We start from the raw sequence: 21,561 nt of genomic DNA on the forward strand, positions 1-21,561 counted from the left end.
CTTCAGGGTAGCAAATTATTCTCTACTTTTGGGTTTTGGAGTGCTCCCTCACCCACTCCCCCATTTTAGCACTACTGTACCTCCCAAATAGGATTTGAAAATCTATTACATTTTCCTTCTAAATCCCAGAGGTTGTTCAGTCTGTAAAGGAAATTCTGCAACCTTCTGCAAATTGAGGCAAGTTTGGGATTAGCAAAACCAAAACCCAGATCAATACACTATAAAAAGCAATATCAAGAAGTTTGGTTTTTTGCTGTTTGCTTAATATGCTTATCGAATTTCCTAAGCTCAGTAATATAAATTGATATGCTATTTGGCTCTGTATTTTGTACTATTTAAAACATATCTGAATGTGAAACCACGAGATAATTTACTGTAAAATGGCAAGAATTACTTCATATAGATATAGGTCCCATACAAACACCTTTTCTTTCACACTGCCAAAACACTTCATAAACACAATTTCAGCTTCACACCTGTGAGATGGATATTTATATCCATTTTCTAGCTGTGTAACTAAGGCACAAATTGATTTATCTGGAGTCACATGGAAAATTATAGCATGTCTTACATGCTTTTGAGGAAAACTTGGTCACTTATCTATATCATTATATTTTAACCCACAGAAAGTCATCCAGAGACTCTTTAAAGAGATCCTTTCTTCAACCTTCATGTGTTGCCCTTGAGCTACATGTGCTCAGCTTTCATTAACATCAAGAGCCTGGATGAAAGGTGTCATAAAAGTACAGTTTTCAAGCTCCTGTGTACATCTCAGCAAGCAGGACATAGATTTTGCTTCAACCTCTTCCTCCAGCCCTGTTTCTGTGGCACTTTAGTGCAGTAGGCAGGAAATTCTGGGGCAGCTTCTTTTCAGTTTTAAAATACTGAGGCTTTTATTTCATTAAATATTAAGAGTATTCTTTGGTTGCTTTGATACTGAATTCAGTGCACTTTACCCAGTTTTCAGTTAGTATTTTGTATTGACAGTGCTTAACTGCATTCTGGAAGTGTTTTGGGAAGTTAGAGGTTTGAGTGAATGGGTAGAGGGAACACTTGGTGATTCTGACACCTGAAAAGGCATAGGAGGCAGTTTAGAATTGAGGATATGAAACATGTCTGGTAGTTTTGTTAAAATGATCACCTTTTGCAGTAGCTGATGTTGACATTGAAATTGTCTCAAAATGAACTACCCATGGAGCTAAATGGATTTGTTCGTGCCTCTCCTCTCTTGTTTCAGACTTGATACTTGCTTGACCACATTTGTTTTCATTATGAAATCCCTTATCTCTTCATTCATAACACATGCATTCCAGGTACCAAGGGCATGAAGGCACCTTTGAGGTTTATACCAAGGTAGAACATTCATATATCTTGTCCTTTTCCTTTAGGACATTCCAGTATTAGCCTGTGAGAGTAACTCCTGTCCTGCTGTTATGGCAAAACACTCAATGTCCTGATCCTGATGGTTTTCCTATTTACTTAAGCCAAAACTTACTTCCGCTAATGCAAGGTGTTGTGGGATACTTGACACAGGTGAACAGAATTACATTCTCCCTTATAATACATTCAGTAAACATAATTTCCCAATACTTTTATTAATACTATTCCTTATATACTAACAAGCCTATCTGCAGATCCATGAAAGCTTGGATGCTGGAATGCAGTTCTGGGGTAAGGAGTAGATTCTGTGTTAAATGCTGCAGCTATAGAATATCCAGGGCACTGAGTATTAATATAACATCAGTGAGGTCTTACTGAAATCAGAGAGAGTTCTGCAGATAGCTCAAAGACACTAGGTAGCTCTCAGTGAGTCTTAATTTTCGCTAATGCTGCTTCCGGCGTGGTTGGGAATGGTAGTTGCCATTCTGAGAACTCAGTCAAAATCCCCATCTAATATATGAGGCTGCACCAAGCTACATATCAGATGTAATCTACAGTGGAACCTCAGAGTCACAAACACCATAGTTACAAACTGACGAGTCAACCACACACCTAATTTGGAACCAGAAGTACACAATCAGCAGCAGCAGAGACAAATAAAAAAAGCAAATACAGTACAGTGCAGTGTTAAATGTAAACTATTAAAAAAAAGGGGGAAGTTTAAACAAAAAAAAAATGATTTAACAAGGTTAGGAAATGGTTTCTGTGCTTGTTTCATTGAAATTAAAATGGTTAAAAGCAGCTTTTTTCTTCTGCATAGTAAAATTTCAAAGGTGTATTAAGTCAGTGTTCAGCTGTAAACTTTTGAAAGAACAACCATAAGGTTTTGTTCAGAGTTACAAACAACCTCTATTCCTGAGGTATTCATAACTCTGAGGTCCTACTGTATAAGGAATCCTTGTAAATGCACACTCTTAGTACTAACAATTTTCAAAACATCTATAAATCAGTTTGGATTGGTTATTGTCTGGATTATTTGATTCTGGTGAAATTTTACAGGAAAGTCTGAGGCTTTCTTTTTGGGTCCCTTAATTTGGTTAAGTATGGTTTTGGAAAATCATTGCAATACCTTTCGATCAACTTTAAGTATTAAAATCTATTGCCCTTCAGAAAGACTTAAAGTATTGTGTTGGCCCATTGAGGATTAGATATTTTACAAAAGTTAACTACATGAACTCTTCTGACTTCGAATGTTTCTATCCTCTTCACAGCCCTTATTAACTAAGGCCTTATATCTCTATCTTACGGGAGGCAACTATTATTCATTCGTCTGTTTGATAGGTAAAATAACTGACAGGTTGCCTCAGAACCCTTAGAACCCTACTTTCTAATATGGCAGGCCTGCATCTCATCCATTCTGCCACCGTCTTTCAGAAGGAATGTGCCAAATTGTGTTTGTGTAACCCATGCTAATGCAGTATGGTTTTGTTCTCCTCTAGTGTCCCCTAAGTCCCCTCTATATAGGGGTTGAGTCTGCTACTGCCTTTGTGCTAATGGACCTGCCCTTCAAAGTGATGACTCAAGCATTAACATCCAGAGAACCCAAGATTATTCCCTGCATGTGACTGAAACAGGGGCATCATTATACTTGACTGTTATCTTGGACTACTAGACCATGCTCTGCTCCCATAGCCAGGAATAGACTTTCCAGGGATCTTGATACACAATATTCGAGAGATATTTCCCAAATAGTTGTGTAACCCACTTGCAAAGTGTGTGCCATATTTTCTGGTATGGCTTGGTCCACACAAAGGGTAACCTGCTTAATCCATTATTTACTGTTGTACTTGAAATGGTCTGTGCTGTGGATCTGAAGGTTGTGGGTTCAATCCCTGCTTACAACCCATACTGGGGAGTACTATATATATGTTAGTGTAAGGACCTGGGACTAATTGATTAAATTATTTTATACTGAAGAACACTTTAGAAAATTGAATGCTCTGCTAATTTGTTGTGGAGGTGTATTTTAATGCTTATATTTTGCTTAATGGGAGCTATTTCTTTAAGGATAGGGTGTGGCACTTGGTTGTAGACTCAGTTTTCAGGAGTCTCACAGCAGTGAAGAATTACCCTTGTGTGCAAAGAGTAGAAGATCCACCCTATGTAAATTCCAAGCAGGTCTCATTTTCTATAAGTGCTAGTGTTACACAGTCAGTGGGGTTAGGTTCCTTAGAGTGTTGAGAAATGAGCTTCAGACCTTGTATGTTTAGGTTATCAGTATTAATCCAGATCAGCTCAGTAAGGGTTAAAAATGTTCTCATTTAATGGATGTTTGGCCCCTACATGAGATGTGTTTGGGGTTTCAGTTCCAGCTCCCATGTCACATTCTCCACTAAGATCTGCATCCGCACGACTTCTGTTGCCTCTAGAACAAGCCCCTTCCCTTCCCCATCCACCCACACCGGTAATCAGGGTTGAGGCATGGTGGGGAGGAGAAGAAATTTACCTTGCTGCAGCCCTATAGGTAAAGAGAAGACTTCATTCACAAGGGCACTCAGGTCAACTTTCAGCAATACTAAATCAGTGTAATATTTTTAGTTGAAGTTTATGGATTGTTATAAGTATTCACCATTTATTATTAAGGTTTCCTGACGCTTTCCGTTATAGAATCATAGCCATTTTGGGCTGGAAGAGACCTTAAGAGGTAATTTAATCCAGCCCCCTGCACTGAGGCAAGACCAAATATAACAAGACCATCCCTGACAGGTGGTTGTCCAACCTGTTCTTTAAAACCTCCAAAGATGGGGATTCCACAACTTCCCTTGGTAATCTTTTACAGTAGATTTAAATTTTGGACCTGTCAACTATGAAAGTGAATTTTTTGATTGCATCTCCTTTCTCCTGTATCCATTATTTATTATTTGTGTTACATAAGCACCTAGATGCCCCATTGTGCTAGATGCTTTACAGAAATGTAGTGAAAGACAGACTGCCCCAAAGAACTTACAATGCACTTTTTCTCCCTTTCCTTTGTCATCTCAAGGTTAAATAAGTCACCTCCAAACTGCCCTGTTTCACCAGCCAGATGGCCAGGGTAGCAGTGTAATGCTTTAGTATACCATGGGAAGTTGAGGATACATCCAGGTCCTTGTGCTGGATTAATAAATATACCTATAAAACTACAAATCCTTTCATTAAAAAAGGATTACAAGTTAACTGTTAAGCACAGGTTTAATAAATCTGTTTTCTTGTTGGATTATTCCTAGTCTTTTGATTGTCATGGAACCAAATAACCTTTGCCTGTACTCTAGTTGCTACAGTTTCAAGAGGCCTAATATTAACGCCCTTTTCTTTCTTTGATGTCATGAAGATGTGAACTTTTTCCATATCACTGGTTTTGTAAGTTGGGGAAGTTTTAAAATGAGACGTCAGAGTTGATATATTAATGTAACAGACAGATTCAGATTCATAGAGCACTTTCTTACAAAAGAGAAGATTTAAATATGACCTCATAAACGTCTTTTTATCTGCAGGGTGCAGGTCAAGATAAACTTGGAATCTATGTCAAGTCTGTTGTAAAAGGAGGAGCTGCAGATGTGGTTAGTAATGTTTGTAAATATTAAAGTTGTTAAAATATCAGATAAATTTAGAGATTGCATCAATAAAAACATTTGTAATTCTCTTAACTGGACTAATAAAATATATTTACATTTATTTTGATTAAGCCCATGTAAGGATTATATATATATAAAGTGTTTTCCTTTCTTGAATGCGTAATTAGGATGGTCGGCTAGCTGCAGGCGATCAGTTGCTCAGCGTGGATGGTCGAAGTTTAGTGGGTCTGTCCCAAGAAAGGTACAGTATTGCTTTCAGATGATGTGAGTTGAGGAAGCGAATACTCTTTGTAAAAATAGAGAGAGAGTGCAGTGAACAAAGGGCTTGGTTAGTTTTGTGAAACAAATATTGGACTTAAGGATATTTCTGTCTTGGTTTATATTGGTTCCATATAGCCTCAGGAACAAAAACTTATCACTCCATTATTTTAGTATGTTCAGAACAAATATTACTATAGTTGTGATACAGGTATCCATATAGAAACATCATTATATTAAATTCTTAAAGTGTATGCTCTCATTCATAGTATAAAATCTTTTAAGCAAACTGATCCTAGCTTTTGTCTTGAACATTTTGACATTTGTCATTGAACTGTGGAAATTAGGAATAACAATTGCCTGCATACATTCCCCATTTTATATTCATAAATCCTCTAGATGCTATTTTCTGATTGTCCAAAGAGGATAAGTGACTTAAGTGTGAAGCTGAAAAGAAAACAAGTGCTGTGGTGAAACAGAAAATATTGTTGAATGCTTGGTTTAGCAACAGTGACATAAAAAGAATTGTATAGAGAACACCAATTAAATAATATTATGCTTAGTTCTCTTCTGTTTGACTTCTGTCACAGGGCAGCAGAGCTCATGACGAGAACAGGTTCTGTAGTGACCCTAGAAGTAGCAAAACAAGGAGCAATTTACCATGGTCTGGCAACACTGCTTAATCAGCCTTCCCCAATGATGCAAAGAGGTAAAATAAATGATTAACATTTTCATAAGACGGTGCTGCAAATTTAGGCCCTTTTCCCCAACATTGGTGAAAGGGAGAAATAATCCCTGAACAATCCATAATGAAATATGAACAGTTAGAAGATGTAGCATTTTACTCCTGTAATTTACATGAGTTGCATATTTCATCTCATAAAGATTTTTGCATGTGCTTCTGGGAGTTACGTGAAAAGGTGGAGAAAACATATATACATATGTCCCTGTTGATAGCAGTGGTTTAGCATTTTATACCCAAAATTTTATGTTTTAACAGATGTAAAATCCATGGAATGGCAATGTAACTTCTCTTACCTAGGAGTAAGCTCAGCTGTAACCATTGTTTAAAGTTATATTACATACACAGTTCTAATCATCAGTAAATGTTTTATCAACACTTAAGTAGAAATACTATATAATTTATTTAAGTGCAAGAGGAATTTACAGTCTAAATAAATGGAATACACAAAATTCACAAAGGGACCAAGAATTCAATTCACTCTTTCTCCGTCTCCAAAAGAACACTGATTGCAAAGATGCTGTGATACTTGTGATTACCAGTAAAATAATTTTAAAACAAAACAGAAACCATTGGGCCATGTATGGTCATTGATTTTCACTGAGAATCGTGTTGAAATGACAGTTGTTAATTTTCTATATCTGATCCTTTGAAAGCTAGTGTTCTTTGGTATTTTTTCCAAATTGCTTTTCCCCCCAGTATAAATCAAAAATTTCTTTCAGAGGTGGTATTTTAATGACCATGTGGCAACTTTATATGAATTTTGATTAAGTTATAATATGAGAGCTTTCTAAAGATTATTAAAGAATGCTGCAATATAGGAAGGAAAGAGTTAAAAGAATAAACCCTCATTACCGCAGTGTACATCACGACCCTAGACACGATAAGCCTTTCAGATTAAGAGACTTCTTTCAGTAAAAGTGCATCTGGCTTTGCCAAATATTGTGGTGTCTTTGTTTCAAAAACCTTTTTGAAGCCTGTAAATCAAAGGAATCTTGAACTGTCAGTATAACAGAATGGGATTGTGTATCTGAAGAATTCTAACATTTAAAATCCAGCATGTTATACTAGAAAACTTTTATAGCTAAAATGAAAGTAATGTTTTTTAAACAAGAATAAAATAGGAAACAGTTCAAGTGGATAAGAACAAACATTTAAAGGTCTTAATCTGTTGCAGTTTCAGACCGCCGTGGCTCAGGTAAACCCCGACCAAAGAGTGAAGGTTTTGAGCTGTATAATAATTCTGCTCAAAATGGATCACCTGAGAGCCCTCAGCTGCCTTGGACAGAGTATAATGAACCAAAGAAGCTGTCAGGGGATGACAGACTAATGAAGAATCGAGCTGATCATCGCTCCAGTCCCAATGTAGCAAGTAAGCTAAACTTCACTTCTGTTCTTTTTAAGAATATTTTTTTCATGCAAATTATTACTAGTCTTTGAAATCTAAAAATAGGAAGATGACTTGATTAAAATATAGACTATATTTGAAATACTGACACAGTAATAACTGCAGCAAAATTTGGGGAAAGTCATTCATTGAAGAGCAATTACAACTAATTTAATTAATGCTTTATTATTCCCACATTATGAAGTTTAATTGGTTTGTTCTATTACATATGACAAATTCCCGTTACTGTTGTTTAACAATGCTTACTTCAACTCTCTAATAGATCAGCCACCAAGCCCTGGAGGAAAAAATGCTTATGCTGCTGGAACTACCACCAAGATAACTTCAGTTTCTACTGGAAATCTTTGTACGGAGGTCAGAAGTGGCAAGAAAAGGATTGGCTATTAACGTCACTTACATTTCAGTAGAAGTAGTGTGCTTGGGTTAAGCTGAGGTTTTTATTGACGGTTTTTAATAGAATGCCACTGTTCAATGATTTGTATTCATTCTTTTTCACTGTTGCCTTATTTGATGTTCAGTCAGCAACATAAATTGTCACAAAATTGTGGTTATTGCATTGCTATTCACGTTTTTTATTATTATAAGTAAATTTATGCAATAAGCATTGTGTATATAGTTCCAGAGCAGTCAAACCCTGAGTCATAATTACTAGTTTAGTTTTGATCTTAGAAAATCTTAGCTTCAACCAAATAAATATGATTCTGGGATTAAGAACAATGCCTAAAAATATACTTGTTAAAAAAGAAATGAGAAGTTAAAATAAAATCAAATCTGCAGAAATCTGTATGATAGATCAGTTTTAACCTGTCCTCTCTATCTTTTACAGGAGCAGACACTGCCACCAAGACCTGAAGCTTATCCTATACCAACACAAACCTATACCAGAGAATATTTCACATTCCCAGCTTCAAAATCCCAGGATCGAATGGGTCCTGCTCAGAATCAGTGGCCAAGTTATGAAGACAAACCACAGATCCAGGCAGAGAGTAATGACTCAATTAGTGCTGCAATGCAGGTTAGAAATAATCTGTCAAGTATTTAAAAACTTTTCCCTTCTGATTGCTGAAGACAAAGTAATACAAAATATTAGGTTTTCTCTTTCAAAACATTTAATTTTTTTTTAAAAGCAAACTAAGGTCCCAGTTCCACAAGAAGTTTTAAACAGACAGACCCCAGTGCCTGCGTGTAGTTTTGTTGTTGGGGCTTTTTTTTTAAAAAATATTTTTTTCAGAAATATCTGTAGGTGAAAACTAACCCAAGATCTATAGTGAAATGTATTTACTTCCGTCACTTATAAATTGTCCCTCTGGTTATAAAAACAGTGTATCAGTTGTACTATTATGGAAACCATTTACCACAGAGTCTGACATTCTCAAAATATTTAATGTATAGTCACAATACTCCTATGAGATGGAGATAACTATAATTCTCTATTATGTTGATGGGAAAACTGAGGCACGGATAGACTTGCCCAGAGCCTCAGAGGAAATCTGCGGTGGACCAGGGAATTGAACCAGAATCTCCCATCTCCCACTCTAGTAGTGCTCACCCACCATCTGCCTCTGTAAAACCACCATACAGAGTCCCTCAGCATTCATCATAAGCACAGAAAAGGTTTAGAATTGGGTGCTAAAACCTCATGTAGTTTTTGAAAAGCTCTTCTTTCTTGATTCTTGAGGTAGCAATCCTACAAGAAGAGTAGGAAACTGACTCTGGAAACCTTACTTGTAAGAGTAATCCTCACTCATGCCAATAGTGCCACTGAAGTCTATGCAATAATCGCTTGAGAAAAGATTATAGGTAAAACCTTAGTATGATTGTGCTGATATGCAGTTGGTGCCTATAATACACTTCCAGTTTTCACATCTGTTAAGAATTTAGAACACAAACCCAGTGTTCATTTAACTTTCGTGAGGGTTTAAGATGGAAATTAACACATCATATTATAGCTAATTGCTATAAAAATATTTTAGCTAAACATCAGCACTTAAATACCCCACATTGAGAGAGCTGCTGATAGGTATAGACCCTGAGTTGCAGCATGAAACCTTGATTCCGCCAGGAAAAATGCATTTTACTAAAGCAAATGGCTGGGAGTTTGTTTTTCACAAGTACTTGAAAAGTATATGTTAGGTTTTCACAACACATATATCAATCAACGCTTTTCAATTTCATTGTTAAAATAAAATCAGCTTTAAAAATCTCACAGCATCGATTACTTTTTAATGAAATCCACAAGCGTTTTTAATGGGGTTTTATTTTTGTTTTAAAAAGCGTCATTTTTCTCAGTTTCAGAATCATTTCATTATTGTAAAATCATTTCACTGGATGATCGTTTCTGGTTATTTTTTGTTGTCAAATTAACTAGTTATTCACTTTTAAAGAGCAGTTTCATCTAAATTATATTTGGAGCCATGGTCATGAAAGTTGTAGTAACTAATGGCTGACTTAAAGCCTGTTTTATCATCTAAATGCATAAGTCATTAGCAAACTATTTGGCTAGGTGCATCTTCCCAGTGCTTCTGACACAAGTAGCTGTGTGTTCAGAGCTACAGAACTAATAGAGCATAAAAAATACACCCTTTCATCCCAAACAAGACATTCTTTCTAGTTCATAGTTAAGGTCATTGGTGGGGAAGCATGGAGAAGTTTGCATTGTTAGTCTCCTCCACTGTCACTTGTGGAAAGTCTGTACGTTCTTTGTCAATACTGAAAATTTTCTAATCCTCAAAAATATGAATATTTGCTTCAAGAAAAAAATAAAATCTTTCAATAGATTTCATCAGCCTAATCATGTCTGAATATCCAATTGCATTCCCACTTTCTATGCAGTAATAGTAGTTAGTGCTTGATATCTTTTAAAATGCTGTAAGTGTGTAAATGAATAAATGCTTAATATCCCTGGGTGGTAGTTGAGTAAGGTGGGGCATCTAAGCACCCACATCCTCTACCGCAAATAATTCCCACAGTGGCAAGAGAGGGGAGAATGCCCCCAGTTGGGTGAGTGGATGATTCCCACCCTTCTCTCAGCACTCTGTGTGCCTGTGTTCATGAAAGAAAAATGTTTGTCTGCCCAGCAGTAAACTGAACTGGAGACTTATTGCACTTGAGTTACTGTTGCAGGCTGCCTGTGTGTTTGTAAATGGGTAAGAGCTGTTAAAGATAGCCCTGAGATCTTGAGTGAGATGGGGGAGATTGTTGGCATGAGCTCTGCTTTGTTTTCATCATTCCCTCAGTGCAGCTTGACAGCTCTGCCTCAGAGCTTACAAAGTCTTCCTGGGCTTGCATGGTTTAAAAGGCTCAGTGATTTTGTGGTGTTGCGGACATTAAAATCTTGAGAAACTTGCTAGTTATGAAAAGTTCTCTACTTTACCAAAAAGATGTAAATGTATTGATAAGAAGGCTTTTTGTGTTGTAGAAATGCATTTTTTGTCATCCATTAGGTTTTTTTTATTGGATATAAATTTTATTAAATACAGATTAACTGATACGCATACTTCATTTTATTTCTTCTAGCGTGCAGCTCATTCCCAGGAAGAACTTCGAGATGATAAAATTTTTCAACCAGAAAGGAATCGTCTGGAAATGGTTATAAGAAAGGATGTAGAGTACATTGATCGAAAGTCAGACAGTGATCCATGGATGAATTCATCTGTGGATTCCAGCACATCCAGCCAAGAGCATCTGAATCACTCCTCCAAATCTATTTCCCCTGGTTCTTGTTTAACCAAAAGTGGACCCGGCCGATGGAAAACTCCAGTCATCAACCAGCCAACACCAGTGGCAGTTTCCCAGCCCATCAGAACAGACCTTCCTCCCCCTCCCCCTCCTCCACCAGTGCACTATGCAGCTGATTTCGATGGACTGCAAATGGATTTGCCTTTGCCTCTGCCTCCACCTCCCCCTCCAAACCAGCTAGGAATGCAAGTATCTTCACAGGTAGCTGCTGCGGAACGTAAAAAGAGAGAGGAGCATCAGCGGTGGTATGAAAAGGAAAAAGCGCGTCTGGAGGAAGAGCGAGAGAGGAAGCGTCGTGAGCAGGAAAGAAAATTGGGCCAGATGCGTACTCAGCCACTAATTCCTGCTCAGCCTATGGTTCCTCCTGTTTCTGTGCAGCAGGTGAAACCAGAAAAGCCTTCAACATTGCAGAGGTCCCAGGACACTGTCATTCGAGAGCTACAGCCCCAACAGCAACCCCGAACCATTGAACGAAGAGATCTGCAGTACATCACCATCAGCAAAGAAGAACTGTCCTCCAGTGATAGCTTGTCTCCTGATCCCTGGAAACGGGATGCTAAGGAGAAGCTAGAGAAGCAACAGCAGATGCACATTGTGGACATGCTGAGTAAAGAGATTCAGGAACTTCAAAACAAGCCCGATCGTACAGCAGAAGAGAACGACCGCCTGCGCAAACTTATGCTCGAGTGGCAGTTCCAGAAACGACTCCAAGAGTCAAAGCAAAAGGATGAGGATGATGAGGAGGAAGAAGATGATGATGTGGATACCATACTAATTATGCAACGGCTGGAGGCTGAAAAAAGAGCCAGGGTAAAAGGGGGTAATCCTTTCTAGGCACAAGTATAGTAAACATTTATTTAAACTTGTGTTCTTTAATAGACTGGTTAAACAAAATGTGAAATTGTCACAGGATAAAGGAGGACTGGACTGTCTTAATGTCCCTGTCTTTCATTATATAGAAAATGCTAAAGAAAAATGTTGTAAACTACCTTAGTTTGGCCAGTTAAGTGGTGTATTATAAAAGTACAAAGCAACTGACTGCAAAGATAAGAGCAAAATCTTTTTCCCTGGCTGTAAAACTTTTCCTTCAGAGAAATGGCATCCCCTATGTAGACAGGGGAAGGGTAGTCATTGACTGTAATTCCCTCAAAGTAACGTACACAAGTTGATGCCAGGTGTATGCACTGGAAGTTTTATTTATAGAGGATAAAAACGAAGGTCTTTGGGGAGGGGACAAAAAAGGGTGGTGTTTCTTTAGCATCTTTATTTTATTCTAACTCTCTGATAGCTCTTATTTGGCTTCTTTACTGGTGAAAGCCATTGATATTTACAGCTGTTACATGCAAGAAGGTAATACAACTGTATGCCGTCTGTTAAAGTTATTCTGCCCTTTCTGTCTTCACTGAGAAACTGTTTCCATATAGAAACTATTTTTTTTCTTATAAATCATAGCCCCAGGAATACTGAATTTGCAAGTTGACAGTTTTGTTTTGAAGGATTTATAAGCTAGTTCCTTAGTTTGTTGAGCATCTTTACTGCTACTTGTCCTTCTAAGAGTTGATCTAATCAGTTCCATAGTAAGCAAATGCCAAGCACTAAGAAACATTTGTGCACATTTGTTTGACATTGTAGAATAACTGTCAGATTAAGAGAAGTATTTTTCTTCCGGATTCTTTCTGGCAGCTTTTGGCTTTGTATTAGCTCCACTGGCACTAATTCCTAAACTTAATCTTTGTGCCTTTGCCATAGTCTGCTTCTTTCCTTTTACCCTGTGGCTAACTTTATTACTGTTTTGAAGCAATAGATACCCCACACTTACAAACTGATGAAAGGAAAGGCTAAATATATCCTTGGCCAGTGTTGCTAACTTTGTGATTGTAACACATAAACAGTTACCTATGGGCATTAAATTCCATATAAAACTGCCATTTGCACAAAAAAGTCTTTGTTAACATTTTTATTATTGCTTGACTTAAAAAACCATATCATTAATGGGTTGAGTAACCAACTGTATTGCATAACATTATATCATTCTTCTCCAAAAGGATGAATTTTAAATATTAGCTGTCAGTGAGGTTTTCCAACATTTTAGAACATTAGTGGCTTTACACAGTACTACCCTGAATTATACCATGTAAAAAGTTTCCTTCAGGGACTAAAATTAGCTTGCTTGCTCTTTTTTAAAGATAATGTCTGCACTTCTGTTGTATGTCATTATCTATAATGCCAGAGATGCAAATAAGAATAGTATCTCTAGGATCATCATTAGCTTTGTTTTTTTGAGTGTCTGAATAGCTAATCTGAAATGTTATCACATTAGGACACTGGGGTTTTCACTGTTCAGACCGTTCAGCAATCTAGTGTCCAAAATTCTTCAGTTCCTTTTTTTTAATACCTTTCTAAAACAGCTGAAGTATCAAATCAAAGGGAAATGCTTTTGGCATAGTGCAAATCTAAACTTACCTTTATTTTCACTGTGCATCTTTTTTTTTCCCCTTTTCTTATTATCTGCAGCAGACTGCTGTGCCAGCAATCTCTGTTCTAGATTTGGTATGTTCTTGTTACTTTCTCTTCAATACCTCTTCCCCGTCTCGATATTTTTGTTTCGTTTTCTTTATAAATAATGATCCAAAATGCAATGGATGTTGTCTTTGCCATTTCTGGGGTGTTCTGAATCAAGATGTGATACAGTAAGTTAACTGTAAGCATGCATTTTGAATGTTTCTAAATCTTTTCTTCTTACTCCTCTCCTCCTACTTCTCTTCTTTAAATGTTGTGTTCTGCCTGTGGCTTTGAATTGTTTGCAGCTGTGATCTAATATGAATCTCTGTATTTGATATTTCTATGTAACTATATATTTATAACATCTTACGAAGCAGTTGGAAGCAACAAATTGTGGGGTGAGATTTTCTCAGTTTCACTTGTTTCATTTTAAGTCCTAAGCCAAAGAAAACTTGTCCTGCCATTCTTCAGACGTTTATATGAACTTGTTTTAGCAGCTTAAATACACAAGATTTTTAAATCCAGTGACATCAAAAATGTACATGGCCTATTACTTTAAAAAGTCATGTTCCCTATCCTCCCCCATGATGGCTTTGTGTATCAGTTTAGCTTCTCCACTGATTGGCAGTAAACAATATGTTCTCTTACTTTCTTATATTTTTCTGTAATAGAATGAAGCACTAACTCAGGGCAACAGCTCCTGAACTAGTATGTCCAACTAAGTCACAAACATAATCAGAAAACTTATCTCTTACTTTCTTTTCCTAAACTGCCATTTCATTTGGATTGATACCATTCATTTACATTTAAAATTGAGATGGAAAATCTCTTGTTTAAGTGATTGTTTTAGGGCAGTAATTGCTAAACCAGTACATAAAGGGGTACCTATTGCCAGCATTGAGAATGAGCAGATAATTGAAATGTTTCCTGTAGCCCTCTAGAAAAGAAACTCTCACCTTTAACGTTATTTACTGTATAATCTGAACGCAATTCATGTATCTGAACCAATGCTTGGTACAGGTCCCATAGATACAAATTATTTGTACCATTCAAAAAATGAAAAAGTGACTGTTCGAAATGTTGCCCAATTTTGCTATTGAAATGCAAATACTGCTTTATAAGACAAATTTATAAAATATATGCTTCAGCTAATTTATAACATGTATTTAAAACACTTACTACTGTAGTATCTCTGCGCCAGATTACTATTGTTATAACCAATCTCAAAGTCCTCTGGCAGCAACAAGACAGGTGAGCTTTCTCAGTTGTTTTCTGAATGAGACAAGTACATTCAGAAAAGCCATGGATATTCCAGCTTTTGGTGTTGCCATCTCTCAAGGTTTTTATCACGTCTTGGAATATTTGGTGTTTTTCTTAAAGTTCCAATTCCTGCTGTCATTGTGTTGAGAATCTCAGCTTTCATTTTTACAGTGTTCTGGAGAAAAGTTTGAAAATGTGAATCCTAAAGGCAAAAAAGCAGAAGACAAATAAAAAGAGCCCCAAATGTATTATTTTAAAAATTTCATAATTTCTAAGCCAATCTCATGAGTTTTTTTTAAATCTTGTCTGATTTTTTTGAATGGTTGGGGAGGGCAATATTGAACTTTAGTGATAATACTCCTTACATTTTTGTTGCATCTCTGTCACATCATTTTATGTACCCAAGATTGTCTGCTTTCTACGGGAAAATGAAGTTGAAGGACATTCATTGTATATTTAGACCTGTAGAATGAACAGTGTAACCTATATGTTCAAAAAGGCCCTAAAGTGGTTAATGAAATCTTCAAAGCATAAAATGTCAGTTTCGTGATGTTTTTCCTTTTAAATTCTGTGGGGCCATTATTGATTCTAACTGACCCACCCCTGTATTAAGCCTCCATATAAAGATAAATTTAAAATATTTTATAACTTTATTTTTAAAAGTTCCTAACAAACCCCATCTTTATTTTGTACAGTTTGAAGTCCAGTGCACAGAAGCCATTCCCATGAATTAAGCTCAACAGCTCCTAATACTCTAGCACTGATTTCCTTTTTTACCCCCTTGGGCTGTCATGTGAGGGAAATAGGCTATCTAATTAAGATTAGGTATTTAGTTTATTGAAGCTGTGCATTAAGTTTTGGGCAGAGGCACATCATGCTGCCCTGAGAGAACTGGAGAGCATAATTGGTACTTGTGCAGTCTGGGCTACTACACACTTAGCATGTCACAGCAGTACCATGTGAGAAGAATTAGCGGAGTCACGATATAGTCTGCTGTTAGAGGGAACAACTTGGAAGAAGCTGTTTGGCTGTTGTCCTGAGCTAGACTGTGTTGGAAGTCCAGGTTGGCCACACAGGAAACCAAGGATTATGGGACCTGATGAACTCTTGACATTTTATATGGTAAACCAACCTACCTAGGATAGAGGAGAAGGGACAGTTCATGCTTCTGTACCTAGTGATCTATTAGTTATTCTTGGATGTCTGTGTATACTGCTCCTCTTTTCTATTTTTTACTATTTAAACAAAAAATATTTAAGGGAAGGTACTGAATATGGAGCAAATGAACTTGTTTTCACATTACATGTAACATGTCTCTCTTCACATAAGCAGTACTGTGGGTCTTGAGCTGTACCGCACGTCTTGAGAAGTTATACTGACAGGTGACCCTTTAACTGAGTGTCAGACCAGACAGATGTGTAAACTTTAAATTAAAAAAAATAGTATTAGACAAGACGACTCTAAATATTCAAACTAGTGCATGGCAATCTTAATTGCAAGAATCCTGTTAATGTAAATGGGACTTGTGGGTAAATTTTCCTCTCACTGTTCTGAAAATTGAGGAATCAAATGTGCTTTACTCACCACTTGTAGGGTTAGTATAGTATACCAGTGCACACAGTCACAAAAGCTAATTGCTTCAAGCAGTATGTAGTGCCTTGCCATCTCAACAGTCCTTTCTTGGTGTGTGACTACTGCTAAATAGAAGCTAGTTATCTAGGTCATACAGAAATGAGGTGTCCTCTTGTAGTGATCACTCGATCCTCTCCCACTTCAGCCTTATTTATCACTCTTGGCCTGTTTCCTAGGATTTAGGTCTAGAATAGCCTCTGATCTGGCTAGCACATTCCTACCTGATACAGCTGTCCTTCCAAAATTACTGTGGTCAACACATTGACATCAGCTCCAAAATTGGCACATGGGGTTTTTTCTTCCTATTTTGGTGCTCTAGAAATACAAATAATATTTCTCTTTAAGTGTTTGGGACAAAGTCAAAAAGTTCTCCTTTATTCTCTCATTAAGACTTATTTTTGCCAATTTTTTCTTTGAGTGGAAAAGTATTTTTCTTGAGATTTTTTTCTGAATTTTTCTTATCTCGTGCCCTTCCATATCATTATTTGGTACCATAAGATTAATTCTTATGCTAAATTGGTGAATTGTTGTAAAAGGGGGAAGGGAAGAAGAGATCTTTATTCCAATAGGCTTTTTAATTGTGATAAGTTTTTTTATTAACAGATCCATTCTTGTATAACAGATATTTTGTAAAACTTGTTTAGTTGCTTTCCCGTGTATTTGAGCCTTCCCTCTACCTTTGTGTAGTGTCAAAAACTATAAAAGCAACTTACTTTCCTGTAACTGGAGTTCAAAGGTAACATCCTCTGAAAAATATTCACCGGATACATGCCAATATGAATACTAAATCATTTTTATTTAAAAAAATAAATAAATCGATCACTTTGACGACCATGAACTGGTCTTGAAAGATTAGCACACTCTGATGTTTGTAACTTTGATTATCTAATCAGAGGAATTCTCAGCTTTGAAATGCATGCTTGATAATCAGCTGACTTAGTTATACATGTAAGGGTATATGAGATGAGAGTGCTCTACAGAGGATGTAACCTACAATCAGACACCACCAGATACATGTAAGTAAATCCAGTGTTCAGGGCGTTAGCAAAGAAACTAATCCTTCCTGAACTGGCAGTCAGATAAAAAAGAAACTGAATATTTTTAAAAAGGTCTGTTTTTAAAGAATTTTGCCTAGGTATTTCAATTTTTAGGTTAAATATTTTAACAAGAAATTGTGTATTTATAAATCTGATGGCAATCATTTAATGGAACAATAGACTCATTTAGATTCAGTTTAAAAAATTCCATTGCAACATTAGGAAGCCTTCACTCAATATTTGACACACTGGATATCAAAATGAAAGTTTAAAGGGTCTTTTGTCTTCAAATGCATACCCTCCCTTCTGTTGGTGTTAATGGGAGTTACATGCTCAAATTGACGGGAAATAGGGAGAGAATTTAGATCTCTTACATGAAGATTCGCTGCAGAAATATCATGGTCTCTTTCCACTGTTGCTGTATTCTGTCGGGGTAGACAGACACTCGGGCTGCTGCGCAGGCTCTAGGACCCTGAAAGGTGGGAGAGTCCTAGAGCTTGGGCTGGAGCTGGATTCCCAGCATCTACGCTGCACTTAAACAGCCCATGAGCCTGAGTTAGCTGGCACAGGCCAGCCACGGGTGTCTAATTGGAGCGTAGACATACCATGTATGTACATGAACTGCTTGACTGTGAACAAGAGTAGACTGAATATATTTAGCAGAAAACCACATGTAAACATTATGACAACTTTAGGAAACACAGAAGTAAAATCAGTTTAATAAATCTTACTGTGAAAAGTTTAATGTAAAAATATAAGCTCATAGCAATAAGAACCATGACTCAACTTAGATGGCAGATAAATTCTGTACTTTAGAGATACATTGTTATTCCAATGACTACTCTCTCCACCATAGGCAGCAGTTCCTGAACCGCTTCAGTGAACCATGCAAAAATATATTTGTAGTGGTCCTAATTTGTCTGATCAGTGTATTGTTGTTATAATGTCTGATAGACAATTGTATCTACATTTATCTGAGGTTTATGTATTAGCAATGTTAGATTCAAGTAGCCAAAGACTTTGCTTTGTTGTCTGTTTTCCTAGTGTGCATCTGTTGCAGAAACACTGGGAGACTTTTATTATCTTTTGAGGGTATTTGTAGACTTGCCACATGAGCCTCTTACTTTAAATGGATTGACTCCTTGACTAAAACGTCATGCTTTTTCAATGCTTTAATCCCAATCTAAAATAAACACGCTGGTAGCTGTTGGAGCTGTGGAATGTTGATTCCAAATGTCTAATTTCAGTTCACCTGTGAAACTCTTGTTACTAAAGTGGTCTGGACTGTAAGTCAAACTGTACCTCTGTAGGGGTCCAGTACGCATATGTACAATCATACTAGCAAGGTAGTTTTTTAATAGAGGTAGTTTAATAGAGTTCTGCTGATTCACTTTAGTTAACTATATGTAGAATTTCCCATAATGGCAAAATGTAGGTGGAACTGAACAGTCTGTGTCCCCAAAAGTCTCTCTGGTTGTGTACAGCTGTTGTAAAATTCAGCAGTGAAAAGAAAGCAGTACATTTCCTCCTATACATTTCTCATCCTTTATGTGCAACAATTATTAGAAGTTCTGTATGGTTTTTAGGGACTTTCAGGGAAAATATAATGTAATAAATTATAGTTGGACAGGGAAAACTTTACTGGTCTGCTGTAGTGTAGTGTTTTGCATTAAACTGGTCACTTTTTAAAATGAATGCTCCGGGTATGTGCTCTCTGACTTATCCAGGGGGAGGTGATTTCATAAACAATTAAAGACAAGTCTTTGTTAGTTACAGGATGAAGAGCGTAGACGGCAGCAACAGTTAGAAGAGATGCGTAAGCGAGAAGCCGAAGATAGAGCCAGGCAAGAAGAAGAGCGCCGGCGCCAGGAGGAGGAGCGGACCAAGAGGGAGGCTGAAGAAAAGGTTATGGTCCTCTGAGTGCAGCAAGAATTCTTTGTGGGCTTCACCTACTTAGCCTGACTATTAACAATTTGGTTTTGCTGTAGGGGGGAGGTGAATATATTAACATGATGGTAATATTCATGGGCTCAGACCCTCTACCATCCAAAATAGAAGAGACAGACCCTAGGTAAATGTCCAGACTCATGTCATTCATGGCTTTTGCATTTATTGGTAACTCACAAACAATAACACAACAGAAATCTCAGGCTAAGTGTCCTCCCTGAGCTTAGTTGTCACTGCTAGAGTTTACCTTCAGAGCATTCTCTACCTTGGCTTTCTATTTTCTTCTGCCTGAAAGAGACATTCCCACGCTGCTTTTGTCTGCGTTGGAGCTGACTGACCTGCCAGCCTGCCCCAGCAGTAATCATCCTGGAACTTAACACAGGGTTTTAGCACCTGAGACTATGGTGACTCAATAGAAGAGCTTCATATTGTCTTTGGGTACTTTATTGTAATTCACTAACATTCAGTGTTCTTAAAAGCAGAAACAAAAAATTGCTAAGTTTGATGTAGTAGGTTTTAGAAAGACCTATTTTTTATACAAAAAGAAAAATATATTGTATGGAATTCAGAGATGGAGAAGTGGAGAGAATGCTCCACCGTGTTTTTGTTACATTAGTTTGAATCTGGGGAAAAAATTACTCAGAGTTGGTTCTTTTATGCAGGAAGCTATTAGACCTGAATATGATCTAGCAGGAAATTGGATCACTATGCAGTTAGGTACACTCCAAAATTCCAGACTTTTGTGTCCCTTAAAAACTCATACATGATGTTCTAAAATTTTTATGATAAATTTCTTAAGATCTCAATCTTTTTATTTGACTCTGTGTGGTAAATGTAGAACCATCCCACCCGCTGTAAGATTTCACTTGAGCAGTGACAATCTGGTTTCTTCAGAATGAAAACTTGGATTTTAGTGAAACTGTGACTTCAGAATGGAGAAGGATGTTCTAGTGATAGGCGGAGCTCCTGCTTGGAAGATCAAGTAGGGAAAATATGTAAAAGGTTGAAGACCTGTTTGTCAGACCATTATTCCTACACCACTGAAAATGAGCAAAAGAAAATCTAAAACAGAATAGTTTTGCGGGGAAGTGGTGGTAACCCCACCACTAGGATCACACACACACAACTGGACTCAGCAAAGTACTGGAGGTTGTATCATAGGAAAGTTAGAGGTGGAGGGTGGATAAGATTGATCAGTAATAAATAGATATCCTCCATCTCTAACTTTGGTGATGTGGTACATCCTAATGATATTTGGGTCACCTACAGCTGAAAGGCTTTTATGACTGGCAAATCTGATCTATCCCAGAGACAGTTACATATAAGTCACAGACATAGTTACAAATTTAGTGCCACCTAAATACCCTAGAGCCTTCAAAAGGGAAAATAGTATTAAATACGTAACCAATAGAAGGGTAACCGGCTCTGACTTCTTTAGTTAAGAAGATTCTCGGGCTGTTTAAGAAGGGTATATATTTATTTACTGATTTTGATTATAAAAATGCGTATCCAAAACTCTAGGCACCCTGCCACAAATTACAAGAAGTTTTTTCAAGAAGCTATACTATACACTATAAATTTCTTAATTTAACAAGAAATCATGTTTTACCTGTGTGATTGCAAAATACAAATATTCAGTAGTTAGTGAATCAAGAAATGAGAGAATTTGACCGTCACAGTTTATAGTGAAAGTCCAAAATAGATCAGTATCTATTAGCTCACAATGGAGTTCTGACAGGTGTTGATGAAAATTTTGTTTTTATTTCACAGAACAATAAAAACCCCTTTAACTGGAAAAATATAGGAAACTTTGTTCACATATGGTAGTCACATGGTAGCTTCTGAGATGGTAGAGTTCAAATAATACGTACTGTATCTTTATTATGCATATCTATTTGTCAAGTTCACCCAAGAGTTCAGTGCAGATTATTTTTATTATGGCCCTATAGAAACATCATGGGTGTAGCATTTTCTTCATGAATTTGTCGAAGACACTTCAAGAGATTTATTAAAGCATTTTTTTTAAAAATTAAATTGCACAAG

At 36.9% G+C, this 21,561-nt stretch overlaps 1 protein-coding gene across 18 annotated transcripts in view; it reads left to right on the forward strand.

Annotated features, from left to right (window-relative positions):
- The window catches only part of AFDN (afadin, adherens junction formation factor), a 213,269-nt gene that overhangs the window by 177,068 nt on the left and 14,640 nt on the right, over positions 1-21,561 (forward strand). For 8 of the 18 annotated variants that reach the window (XM_073337925.2, XM_073337933.2, XM_073337939.2 and 5 more), the window contains 9 exons: positions 4,914-4,979; positions 5,162-5,235; positions 5,843-5,961; positions 7,172-7,366; positions 7,665-7,756; positions 8,229-8,417; positions 10,919-11,950; positions 13,655-13,690; positions 19,342-19,476. In XM_073337925.2, coding sequence (XP_073194026.1) covers positions 4,914-4,979; positions 5,162-5,235; positions 5,843-5,961; positions 7,172-7,366; positions 7,665-7,756; positions 8,229-8,417; positions 10,919-11,950; positions 13,655-13,690; positions 19,342-19,476 — 1,938 coding nt within the window. The remainder of the gene's footprint in view (positions 1-4,913; positions 4,980-5,161; positions 5,236-5,842; positions 5,962-7,171; positions 7,367-7,664; positions 7,757-8,228; positions 8,418-10,918; positions 11,951-13,654; positions 13,691-19,341; positions 19,477-21,561) is intronic. The other 10 variants (XM_073337929.2, XM_073337934.2, XM_073337940.2 and 7 more) reach the window with 4 other exon arrangements.

The sequence above is a fragment of the Lepidochelys kempii genome, chromosome 3 (genome assembly GCF_965140285.1).
Source record: "Lepidochelys kempii isolate rLepKem1 chromosome 3, rLepKem1.hap1, whole genome shotgun sequence".
Lineage (NCBI taxonomy): Eukaryota > Metazoa > Chordata > Testudines > Cheloniidae > Lepidochelys > Lepidochelys kempii.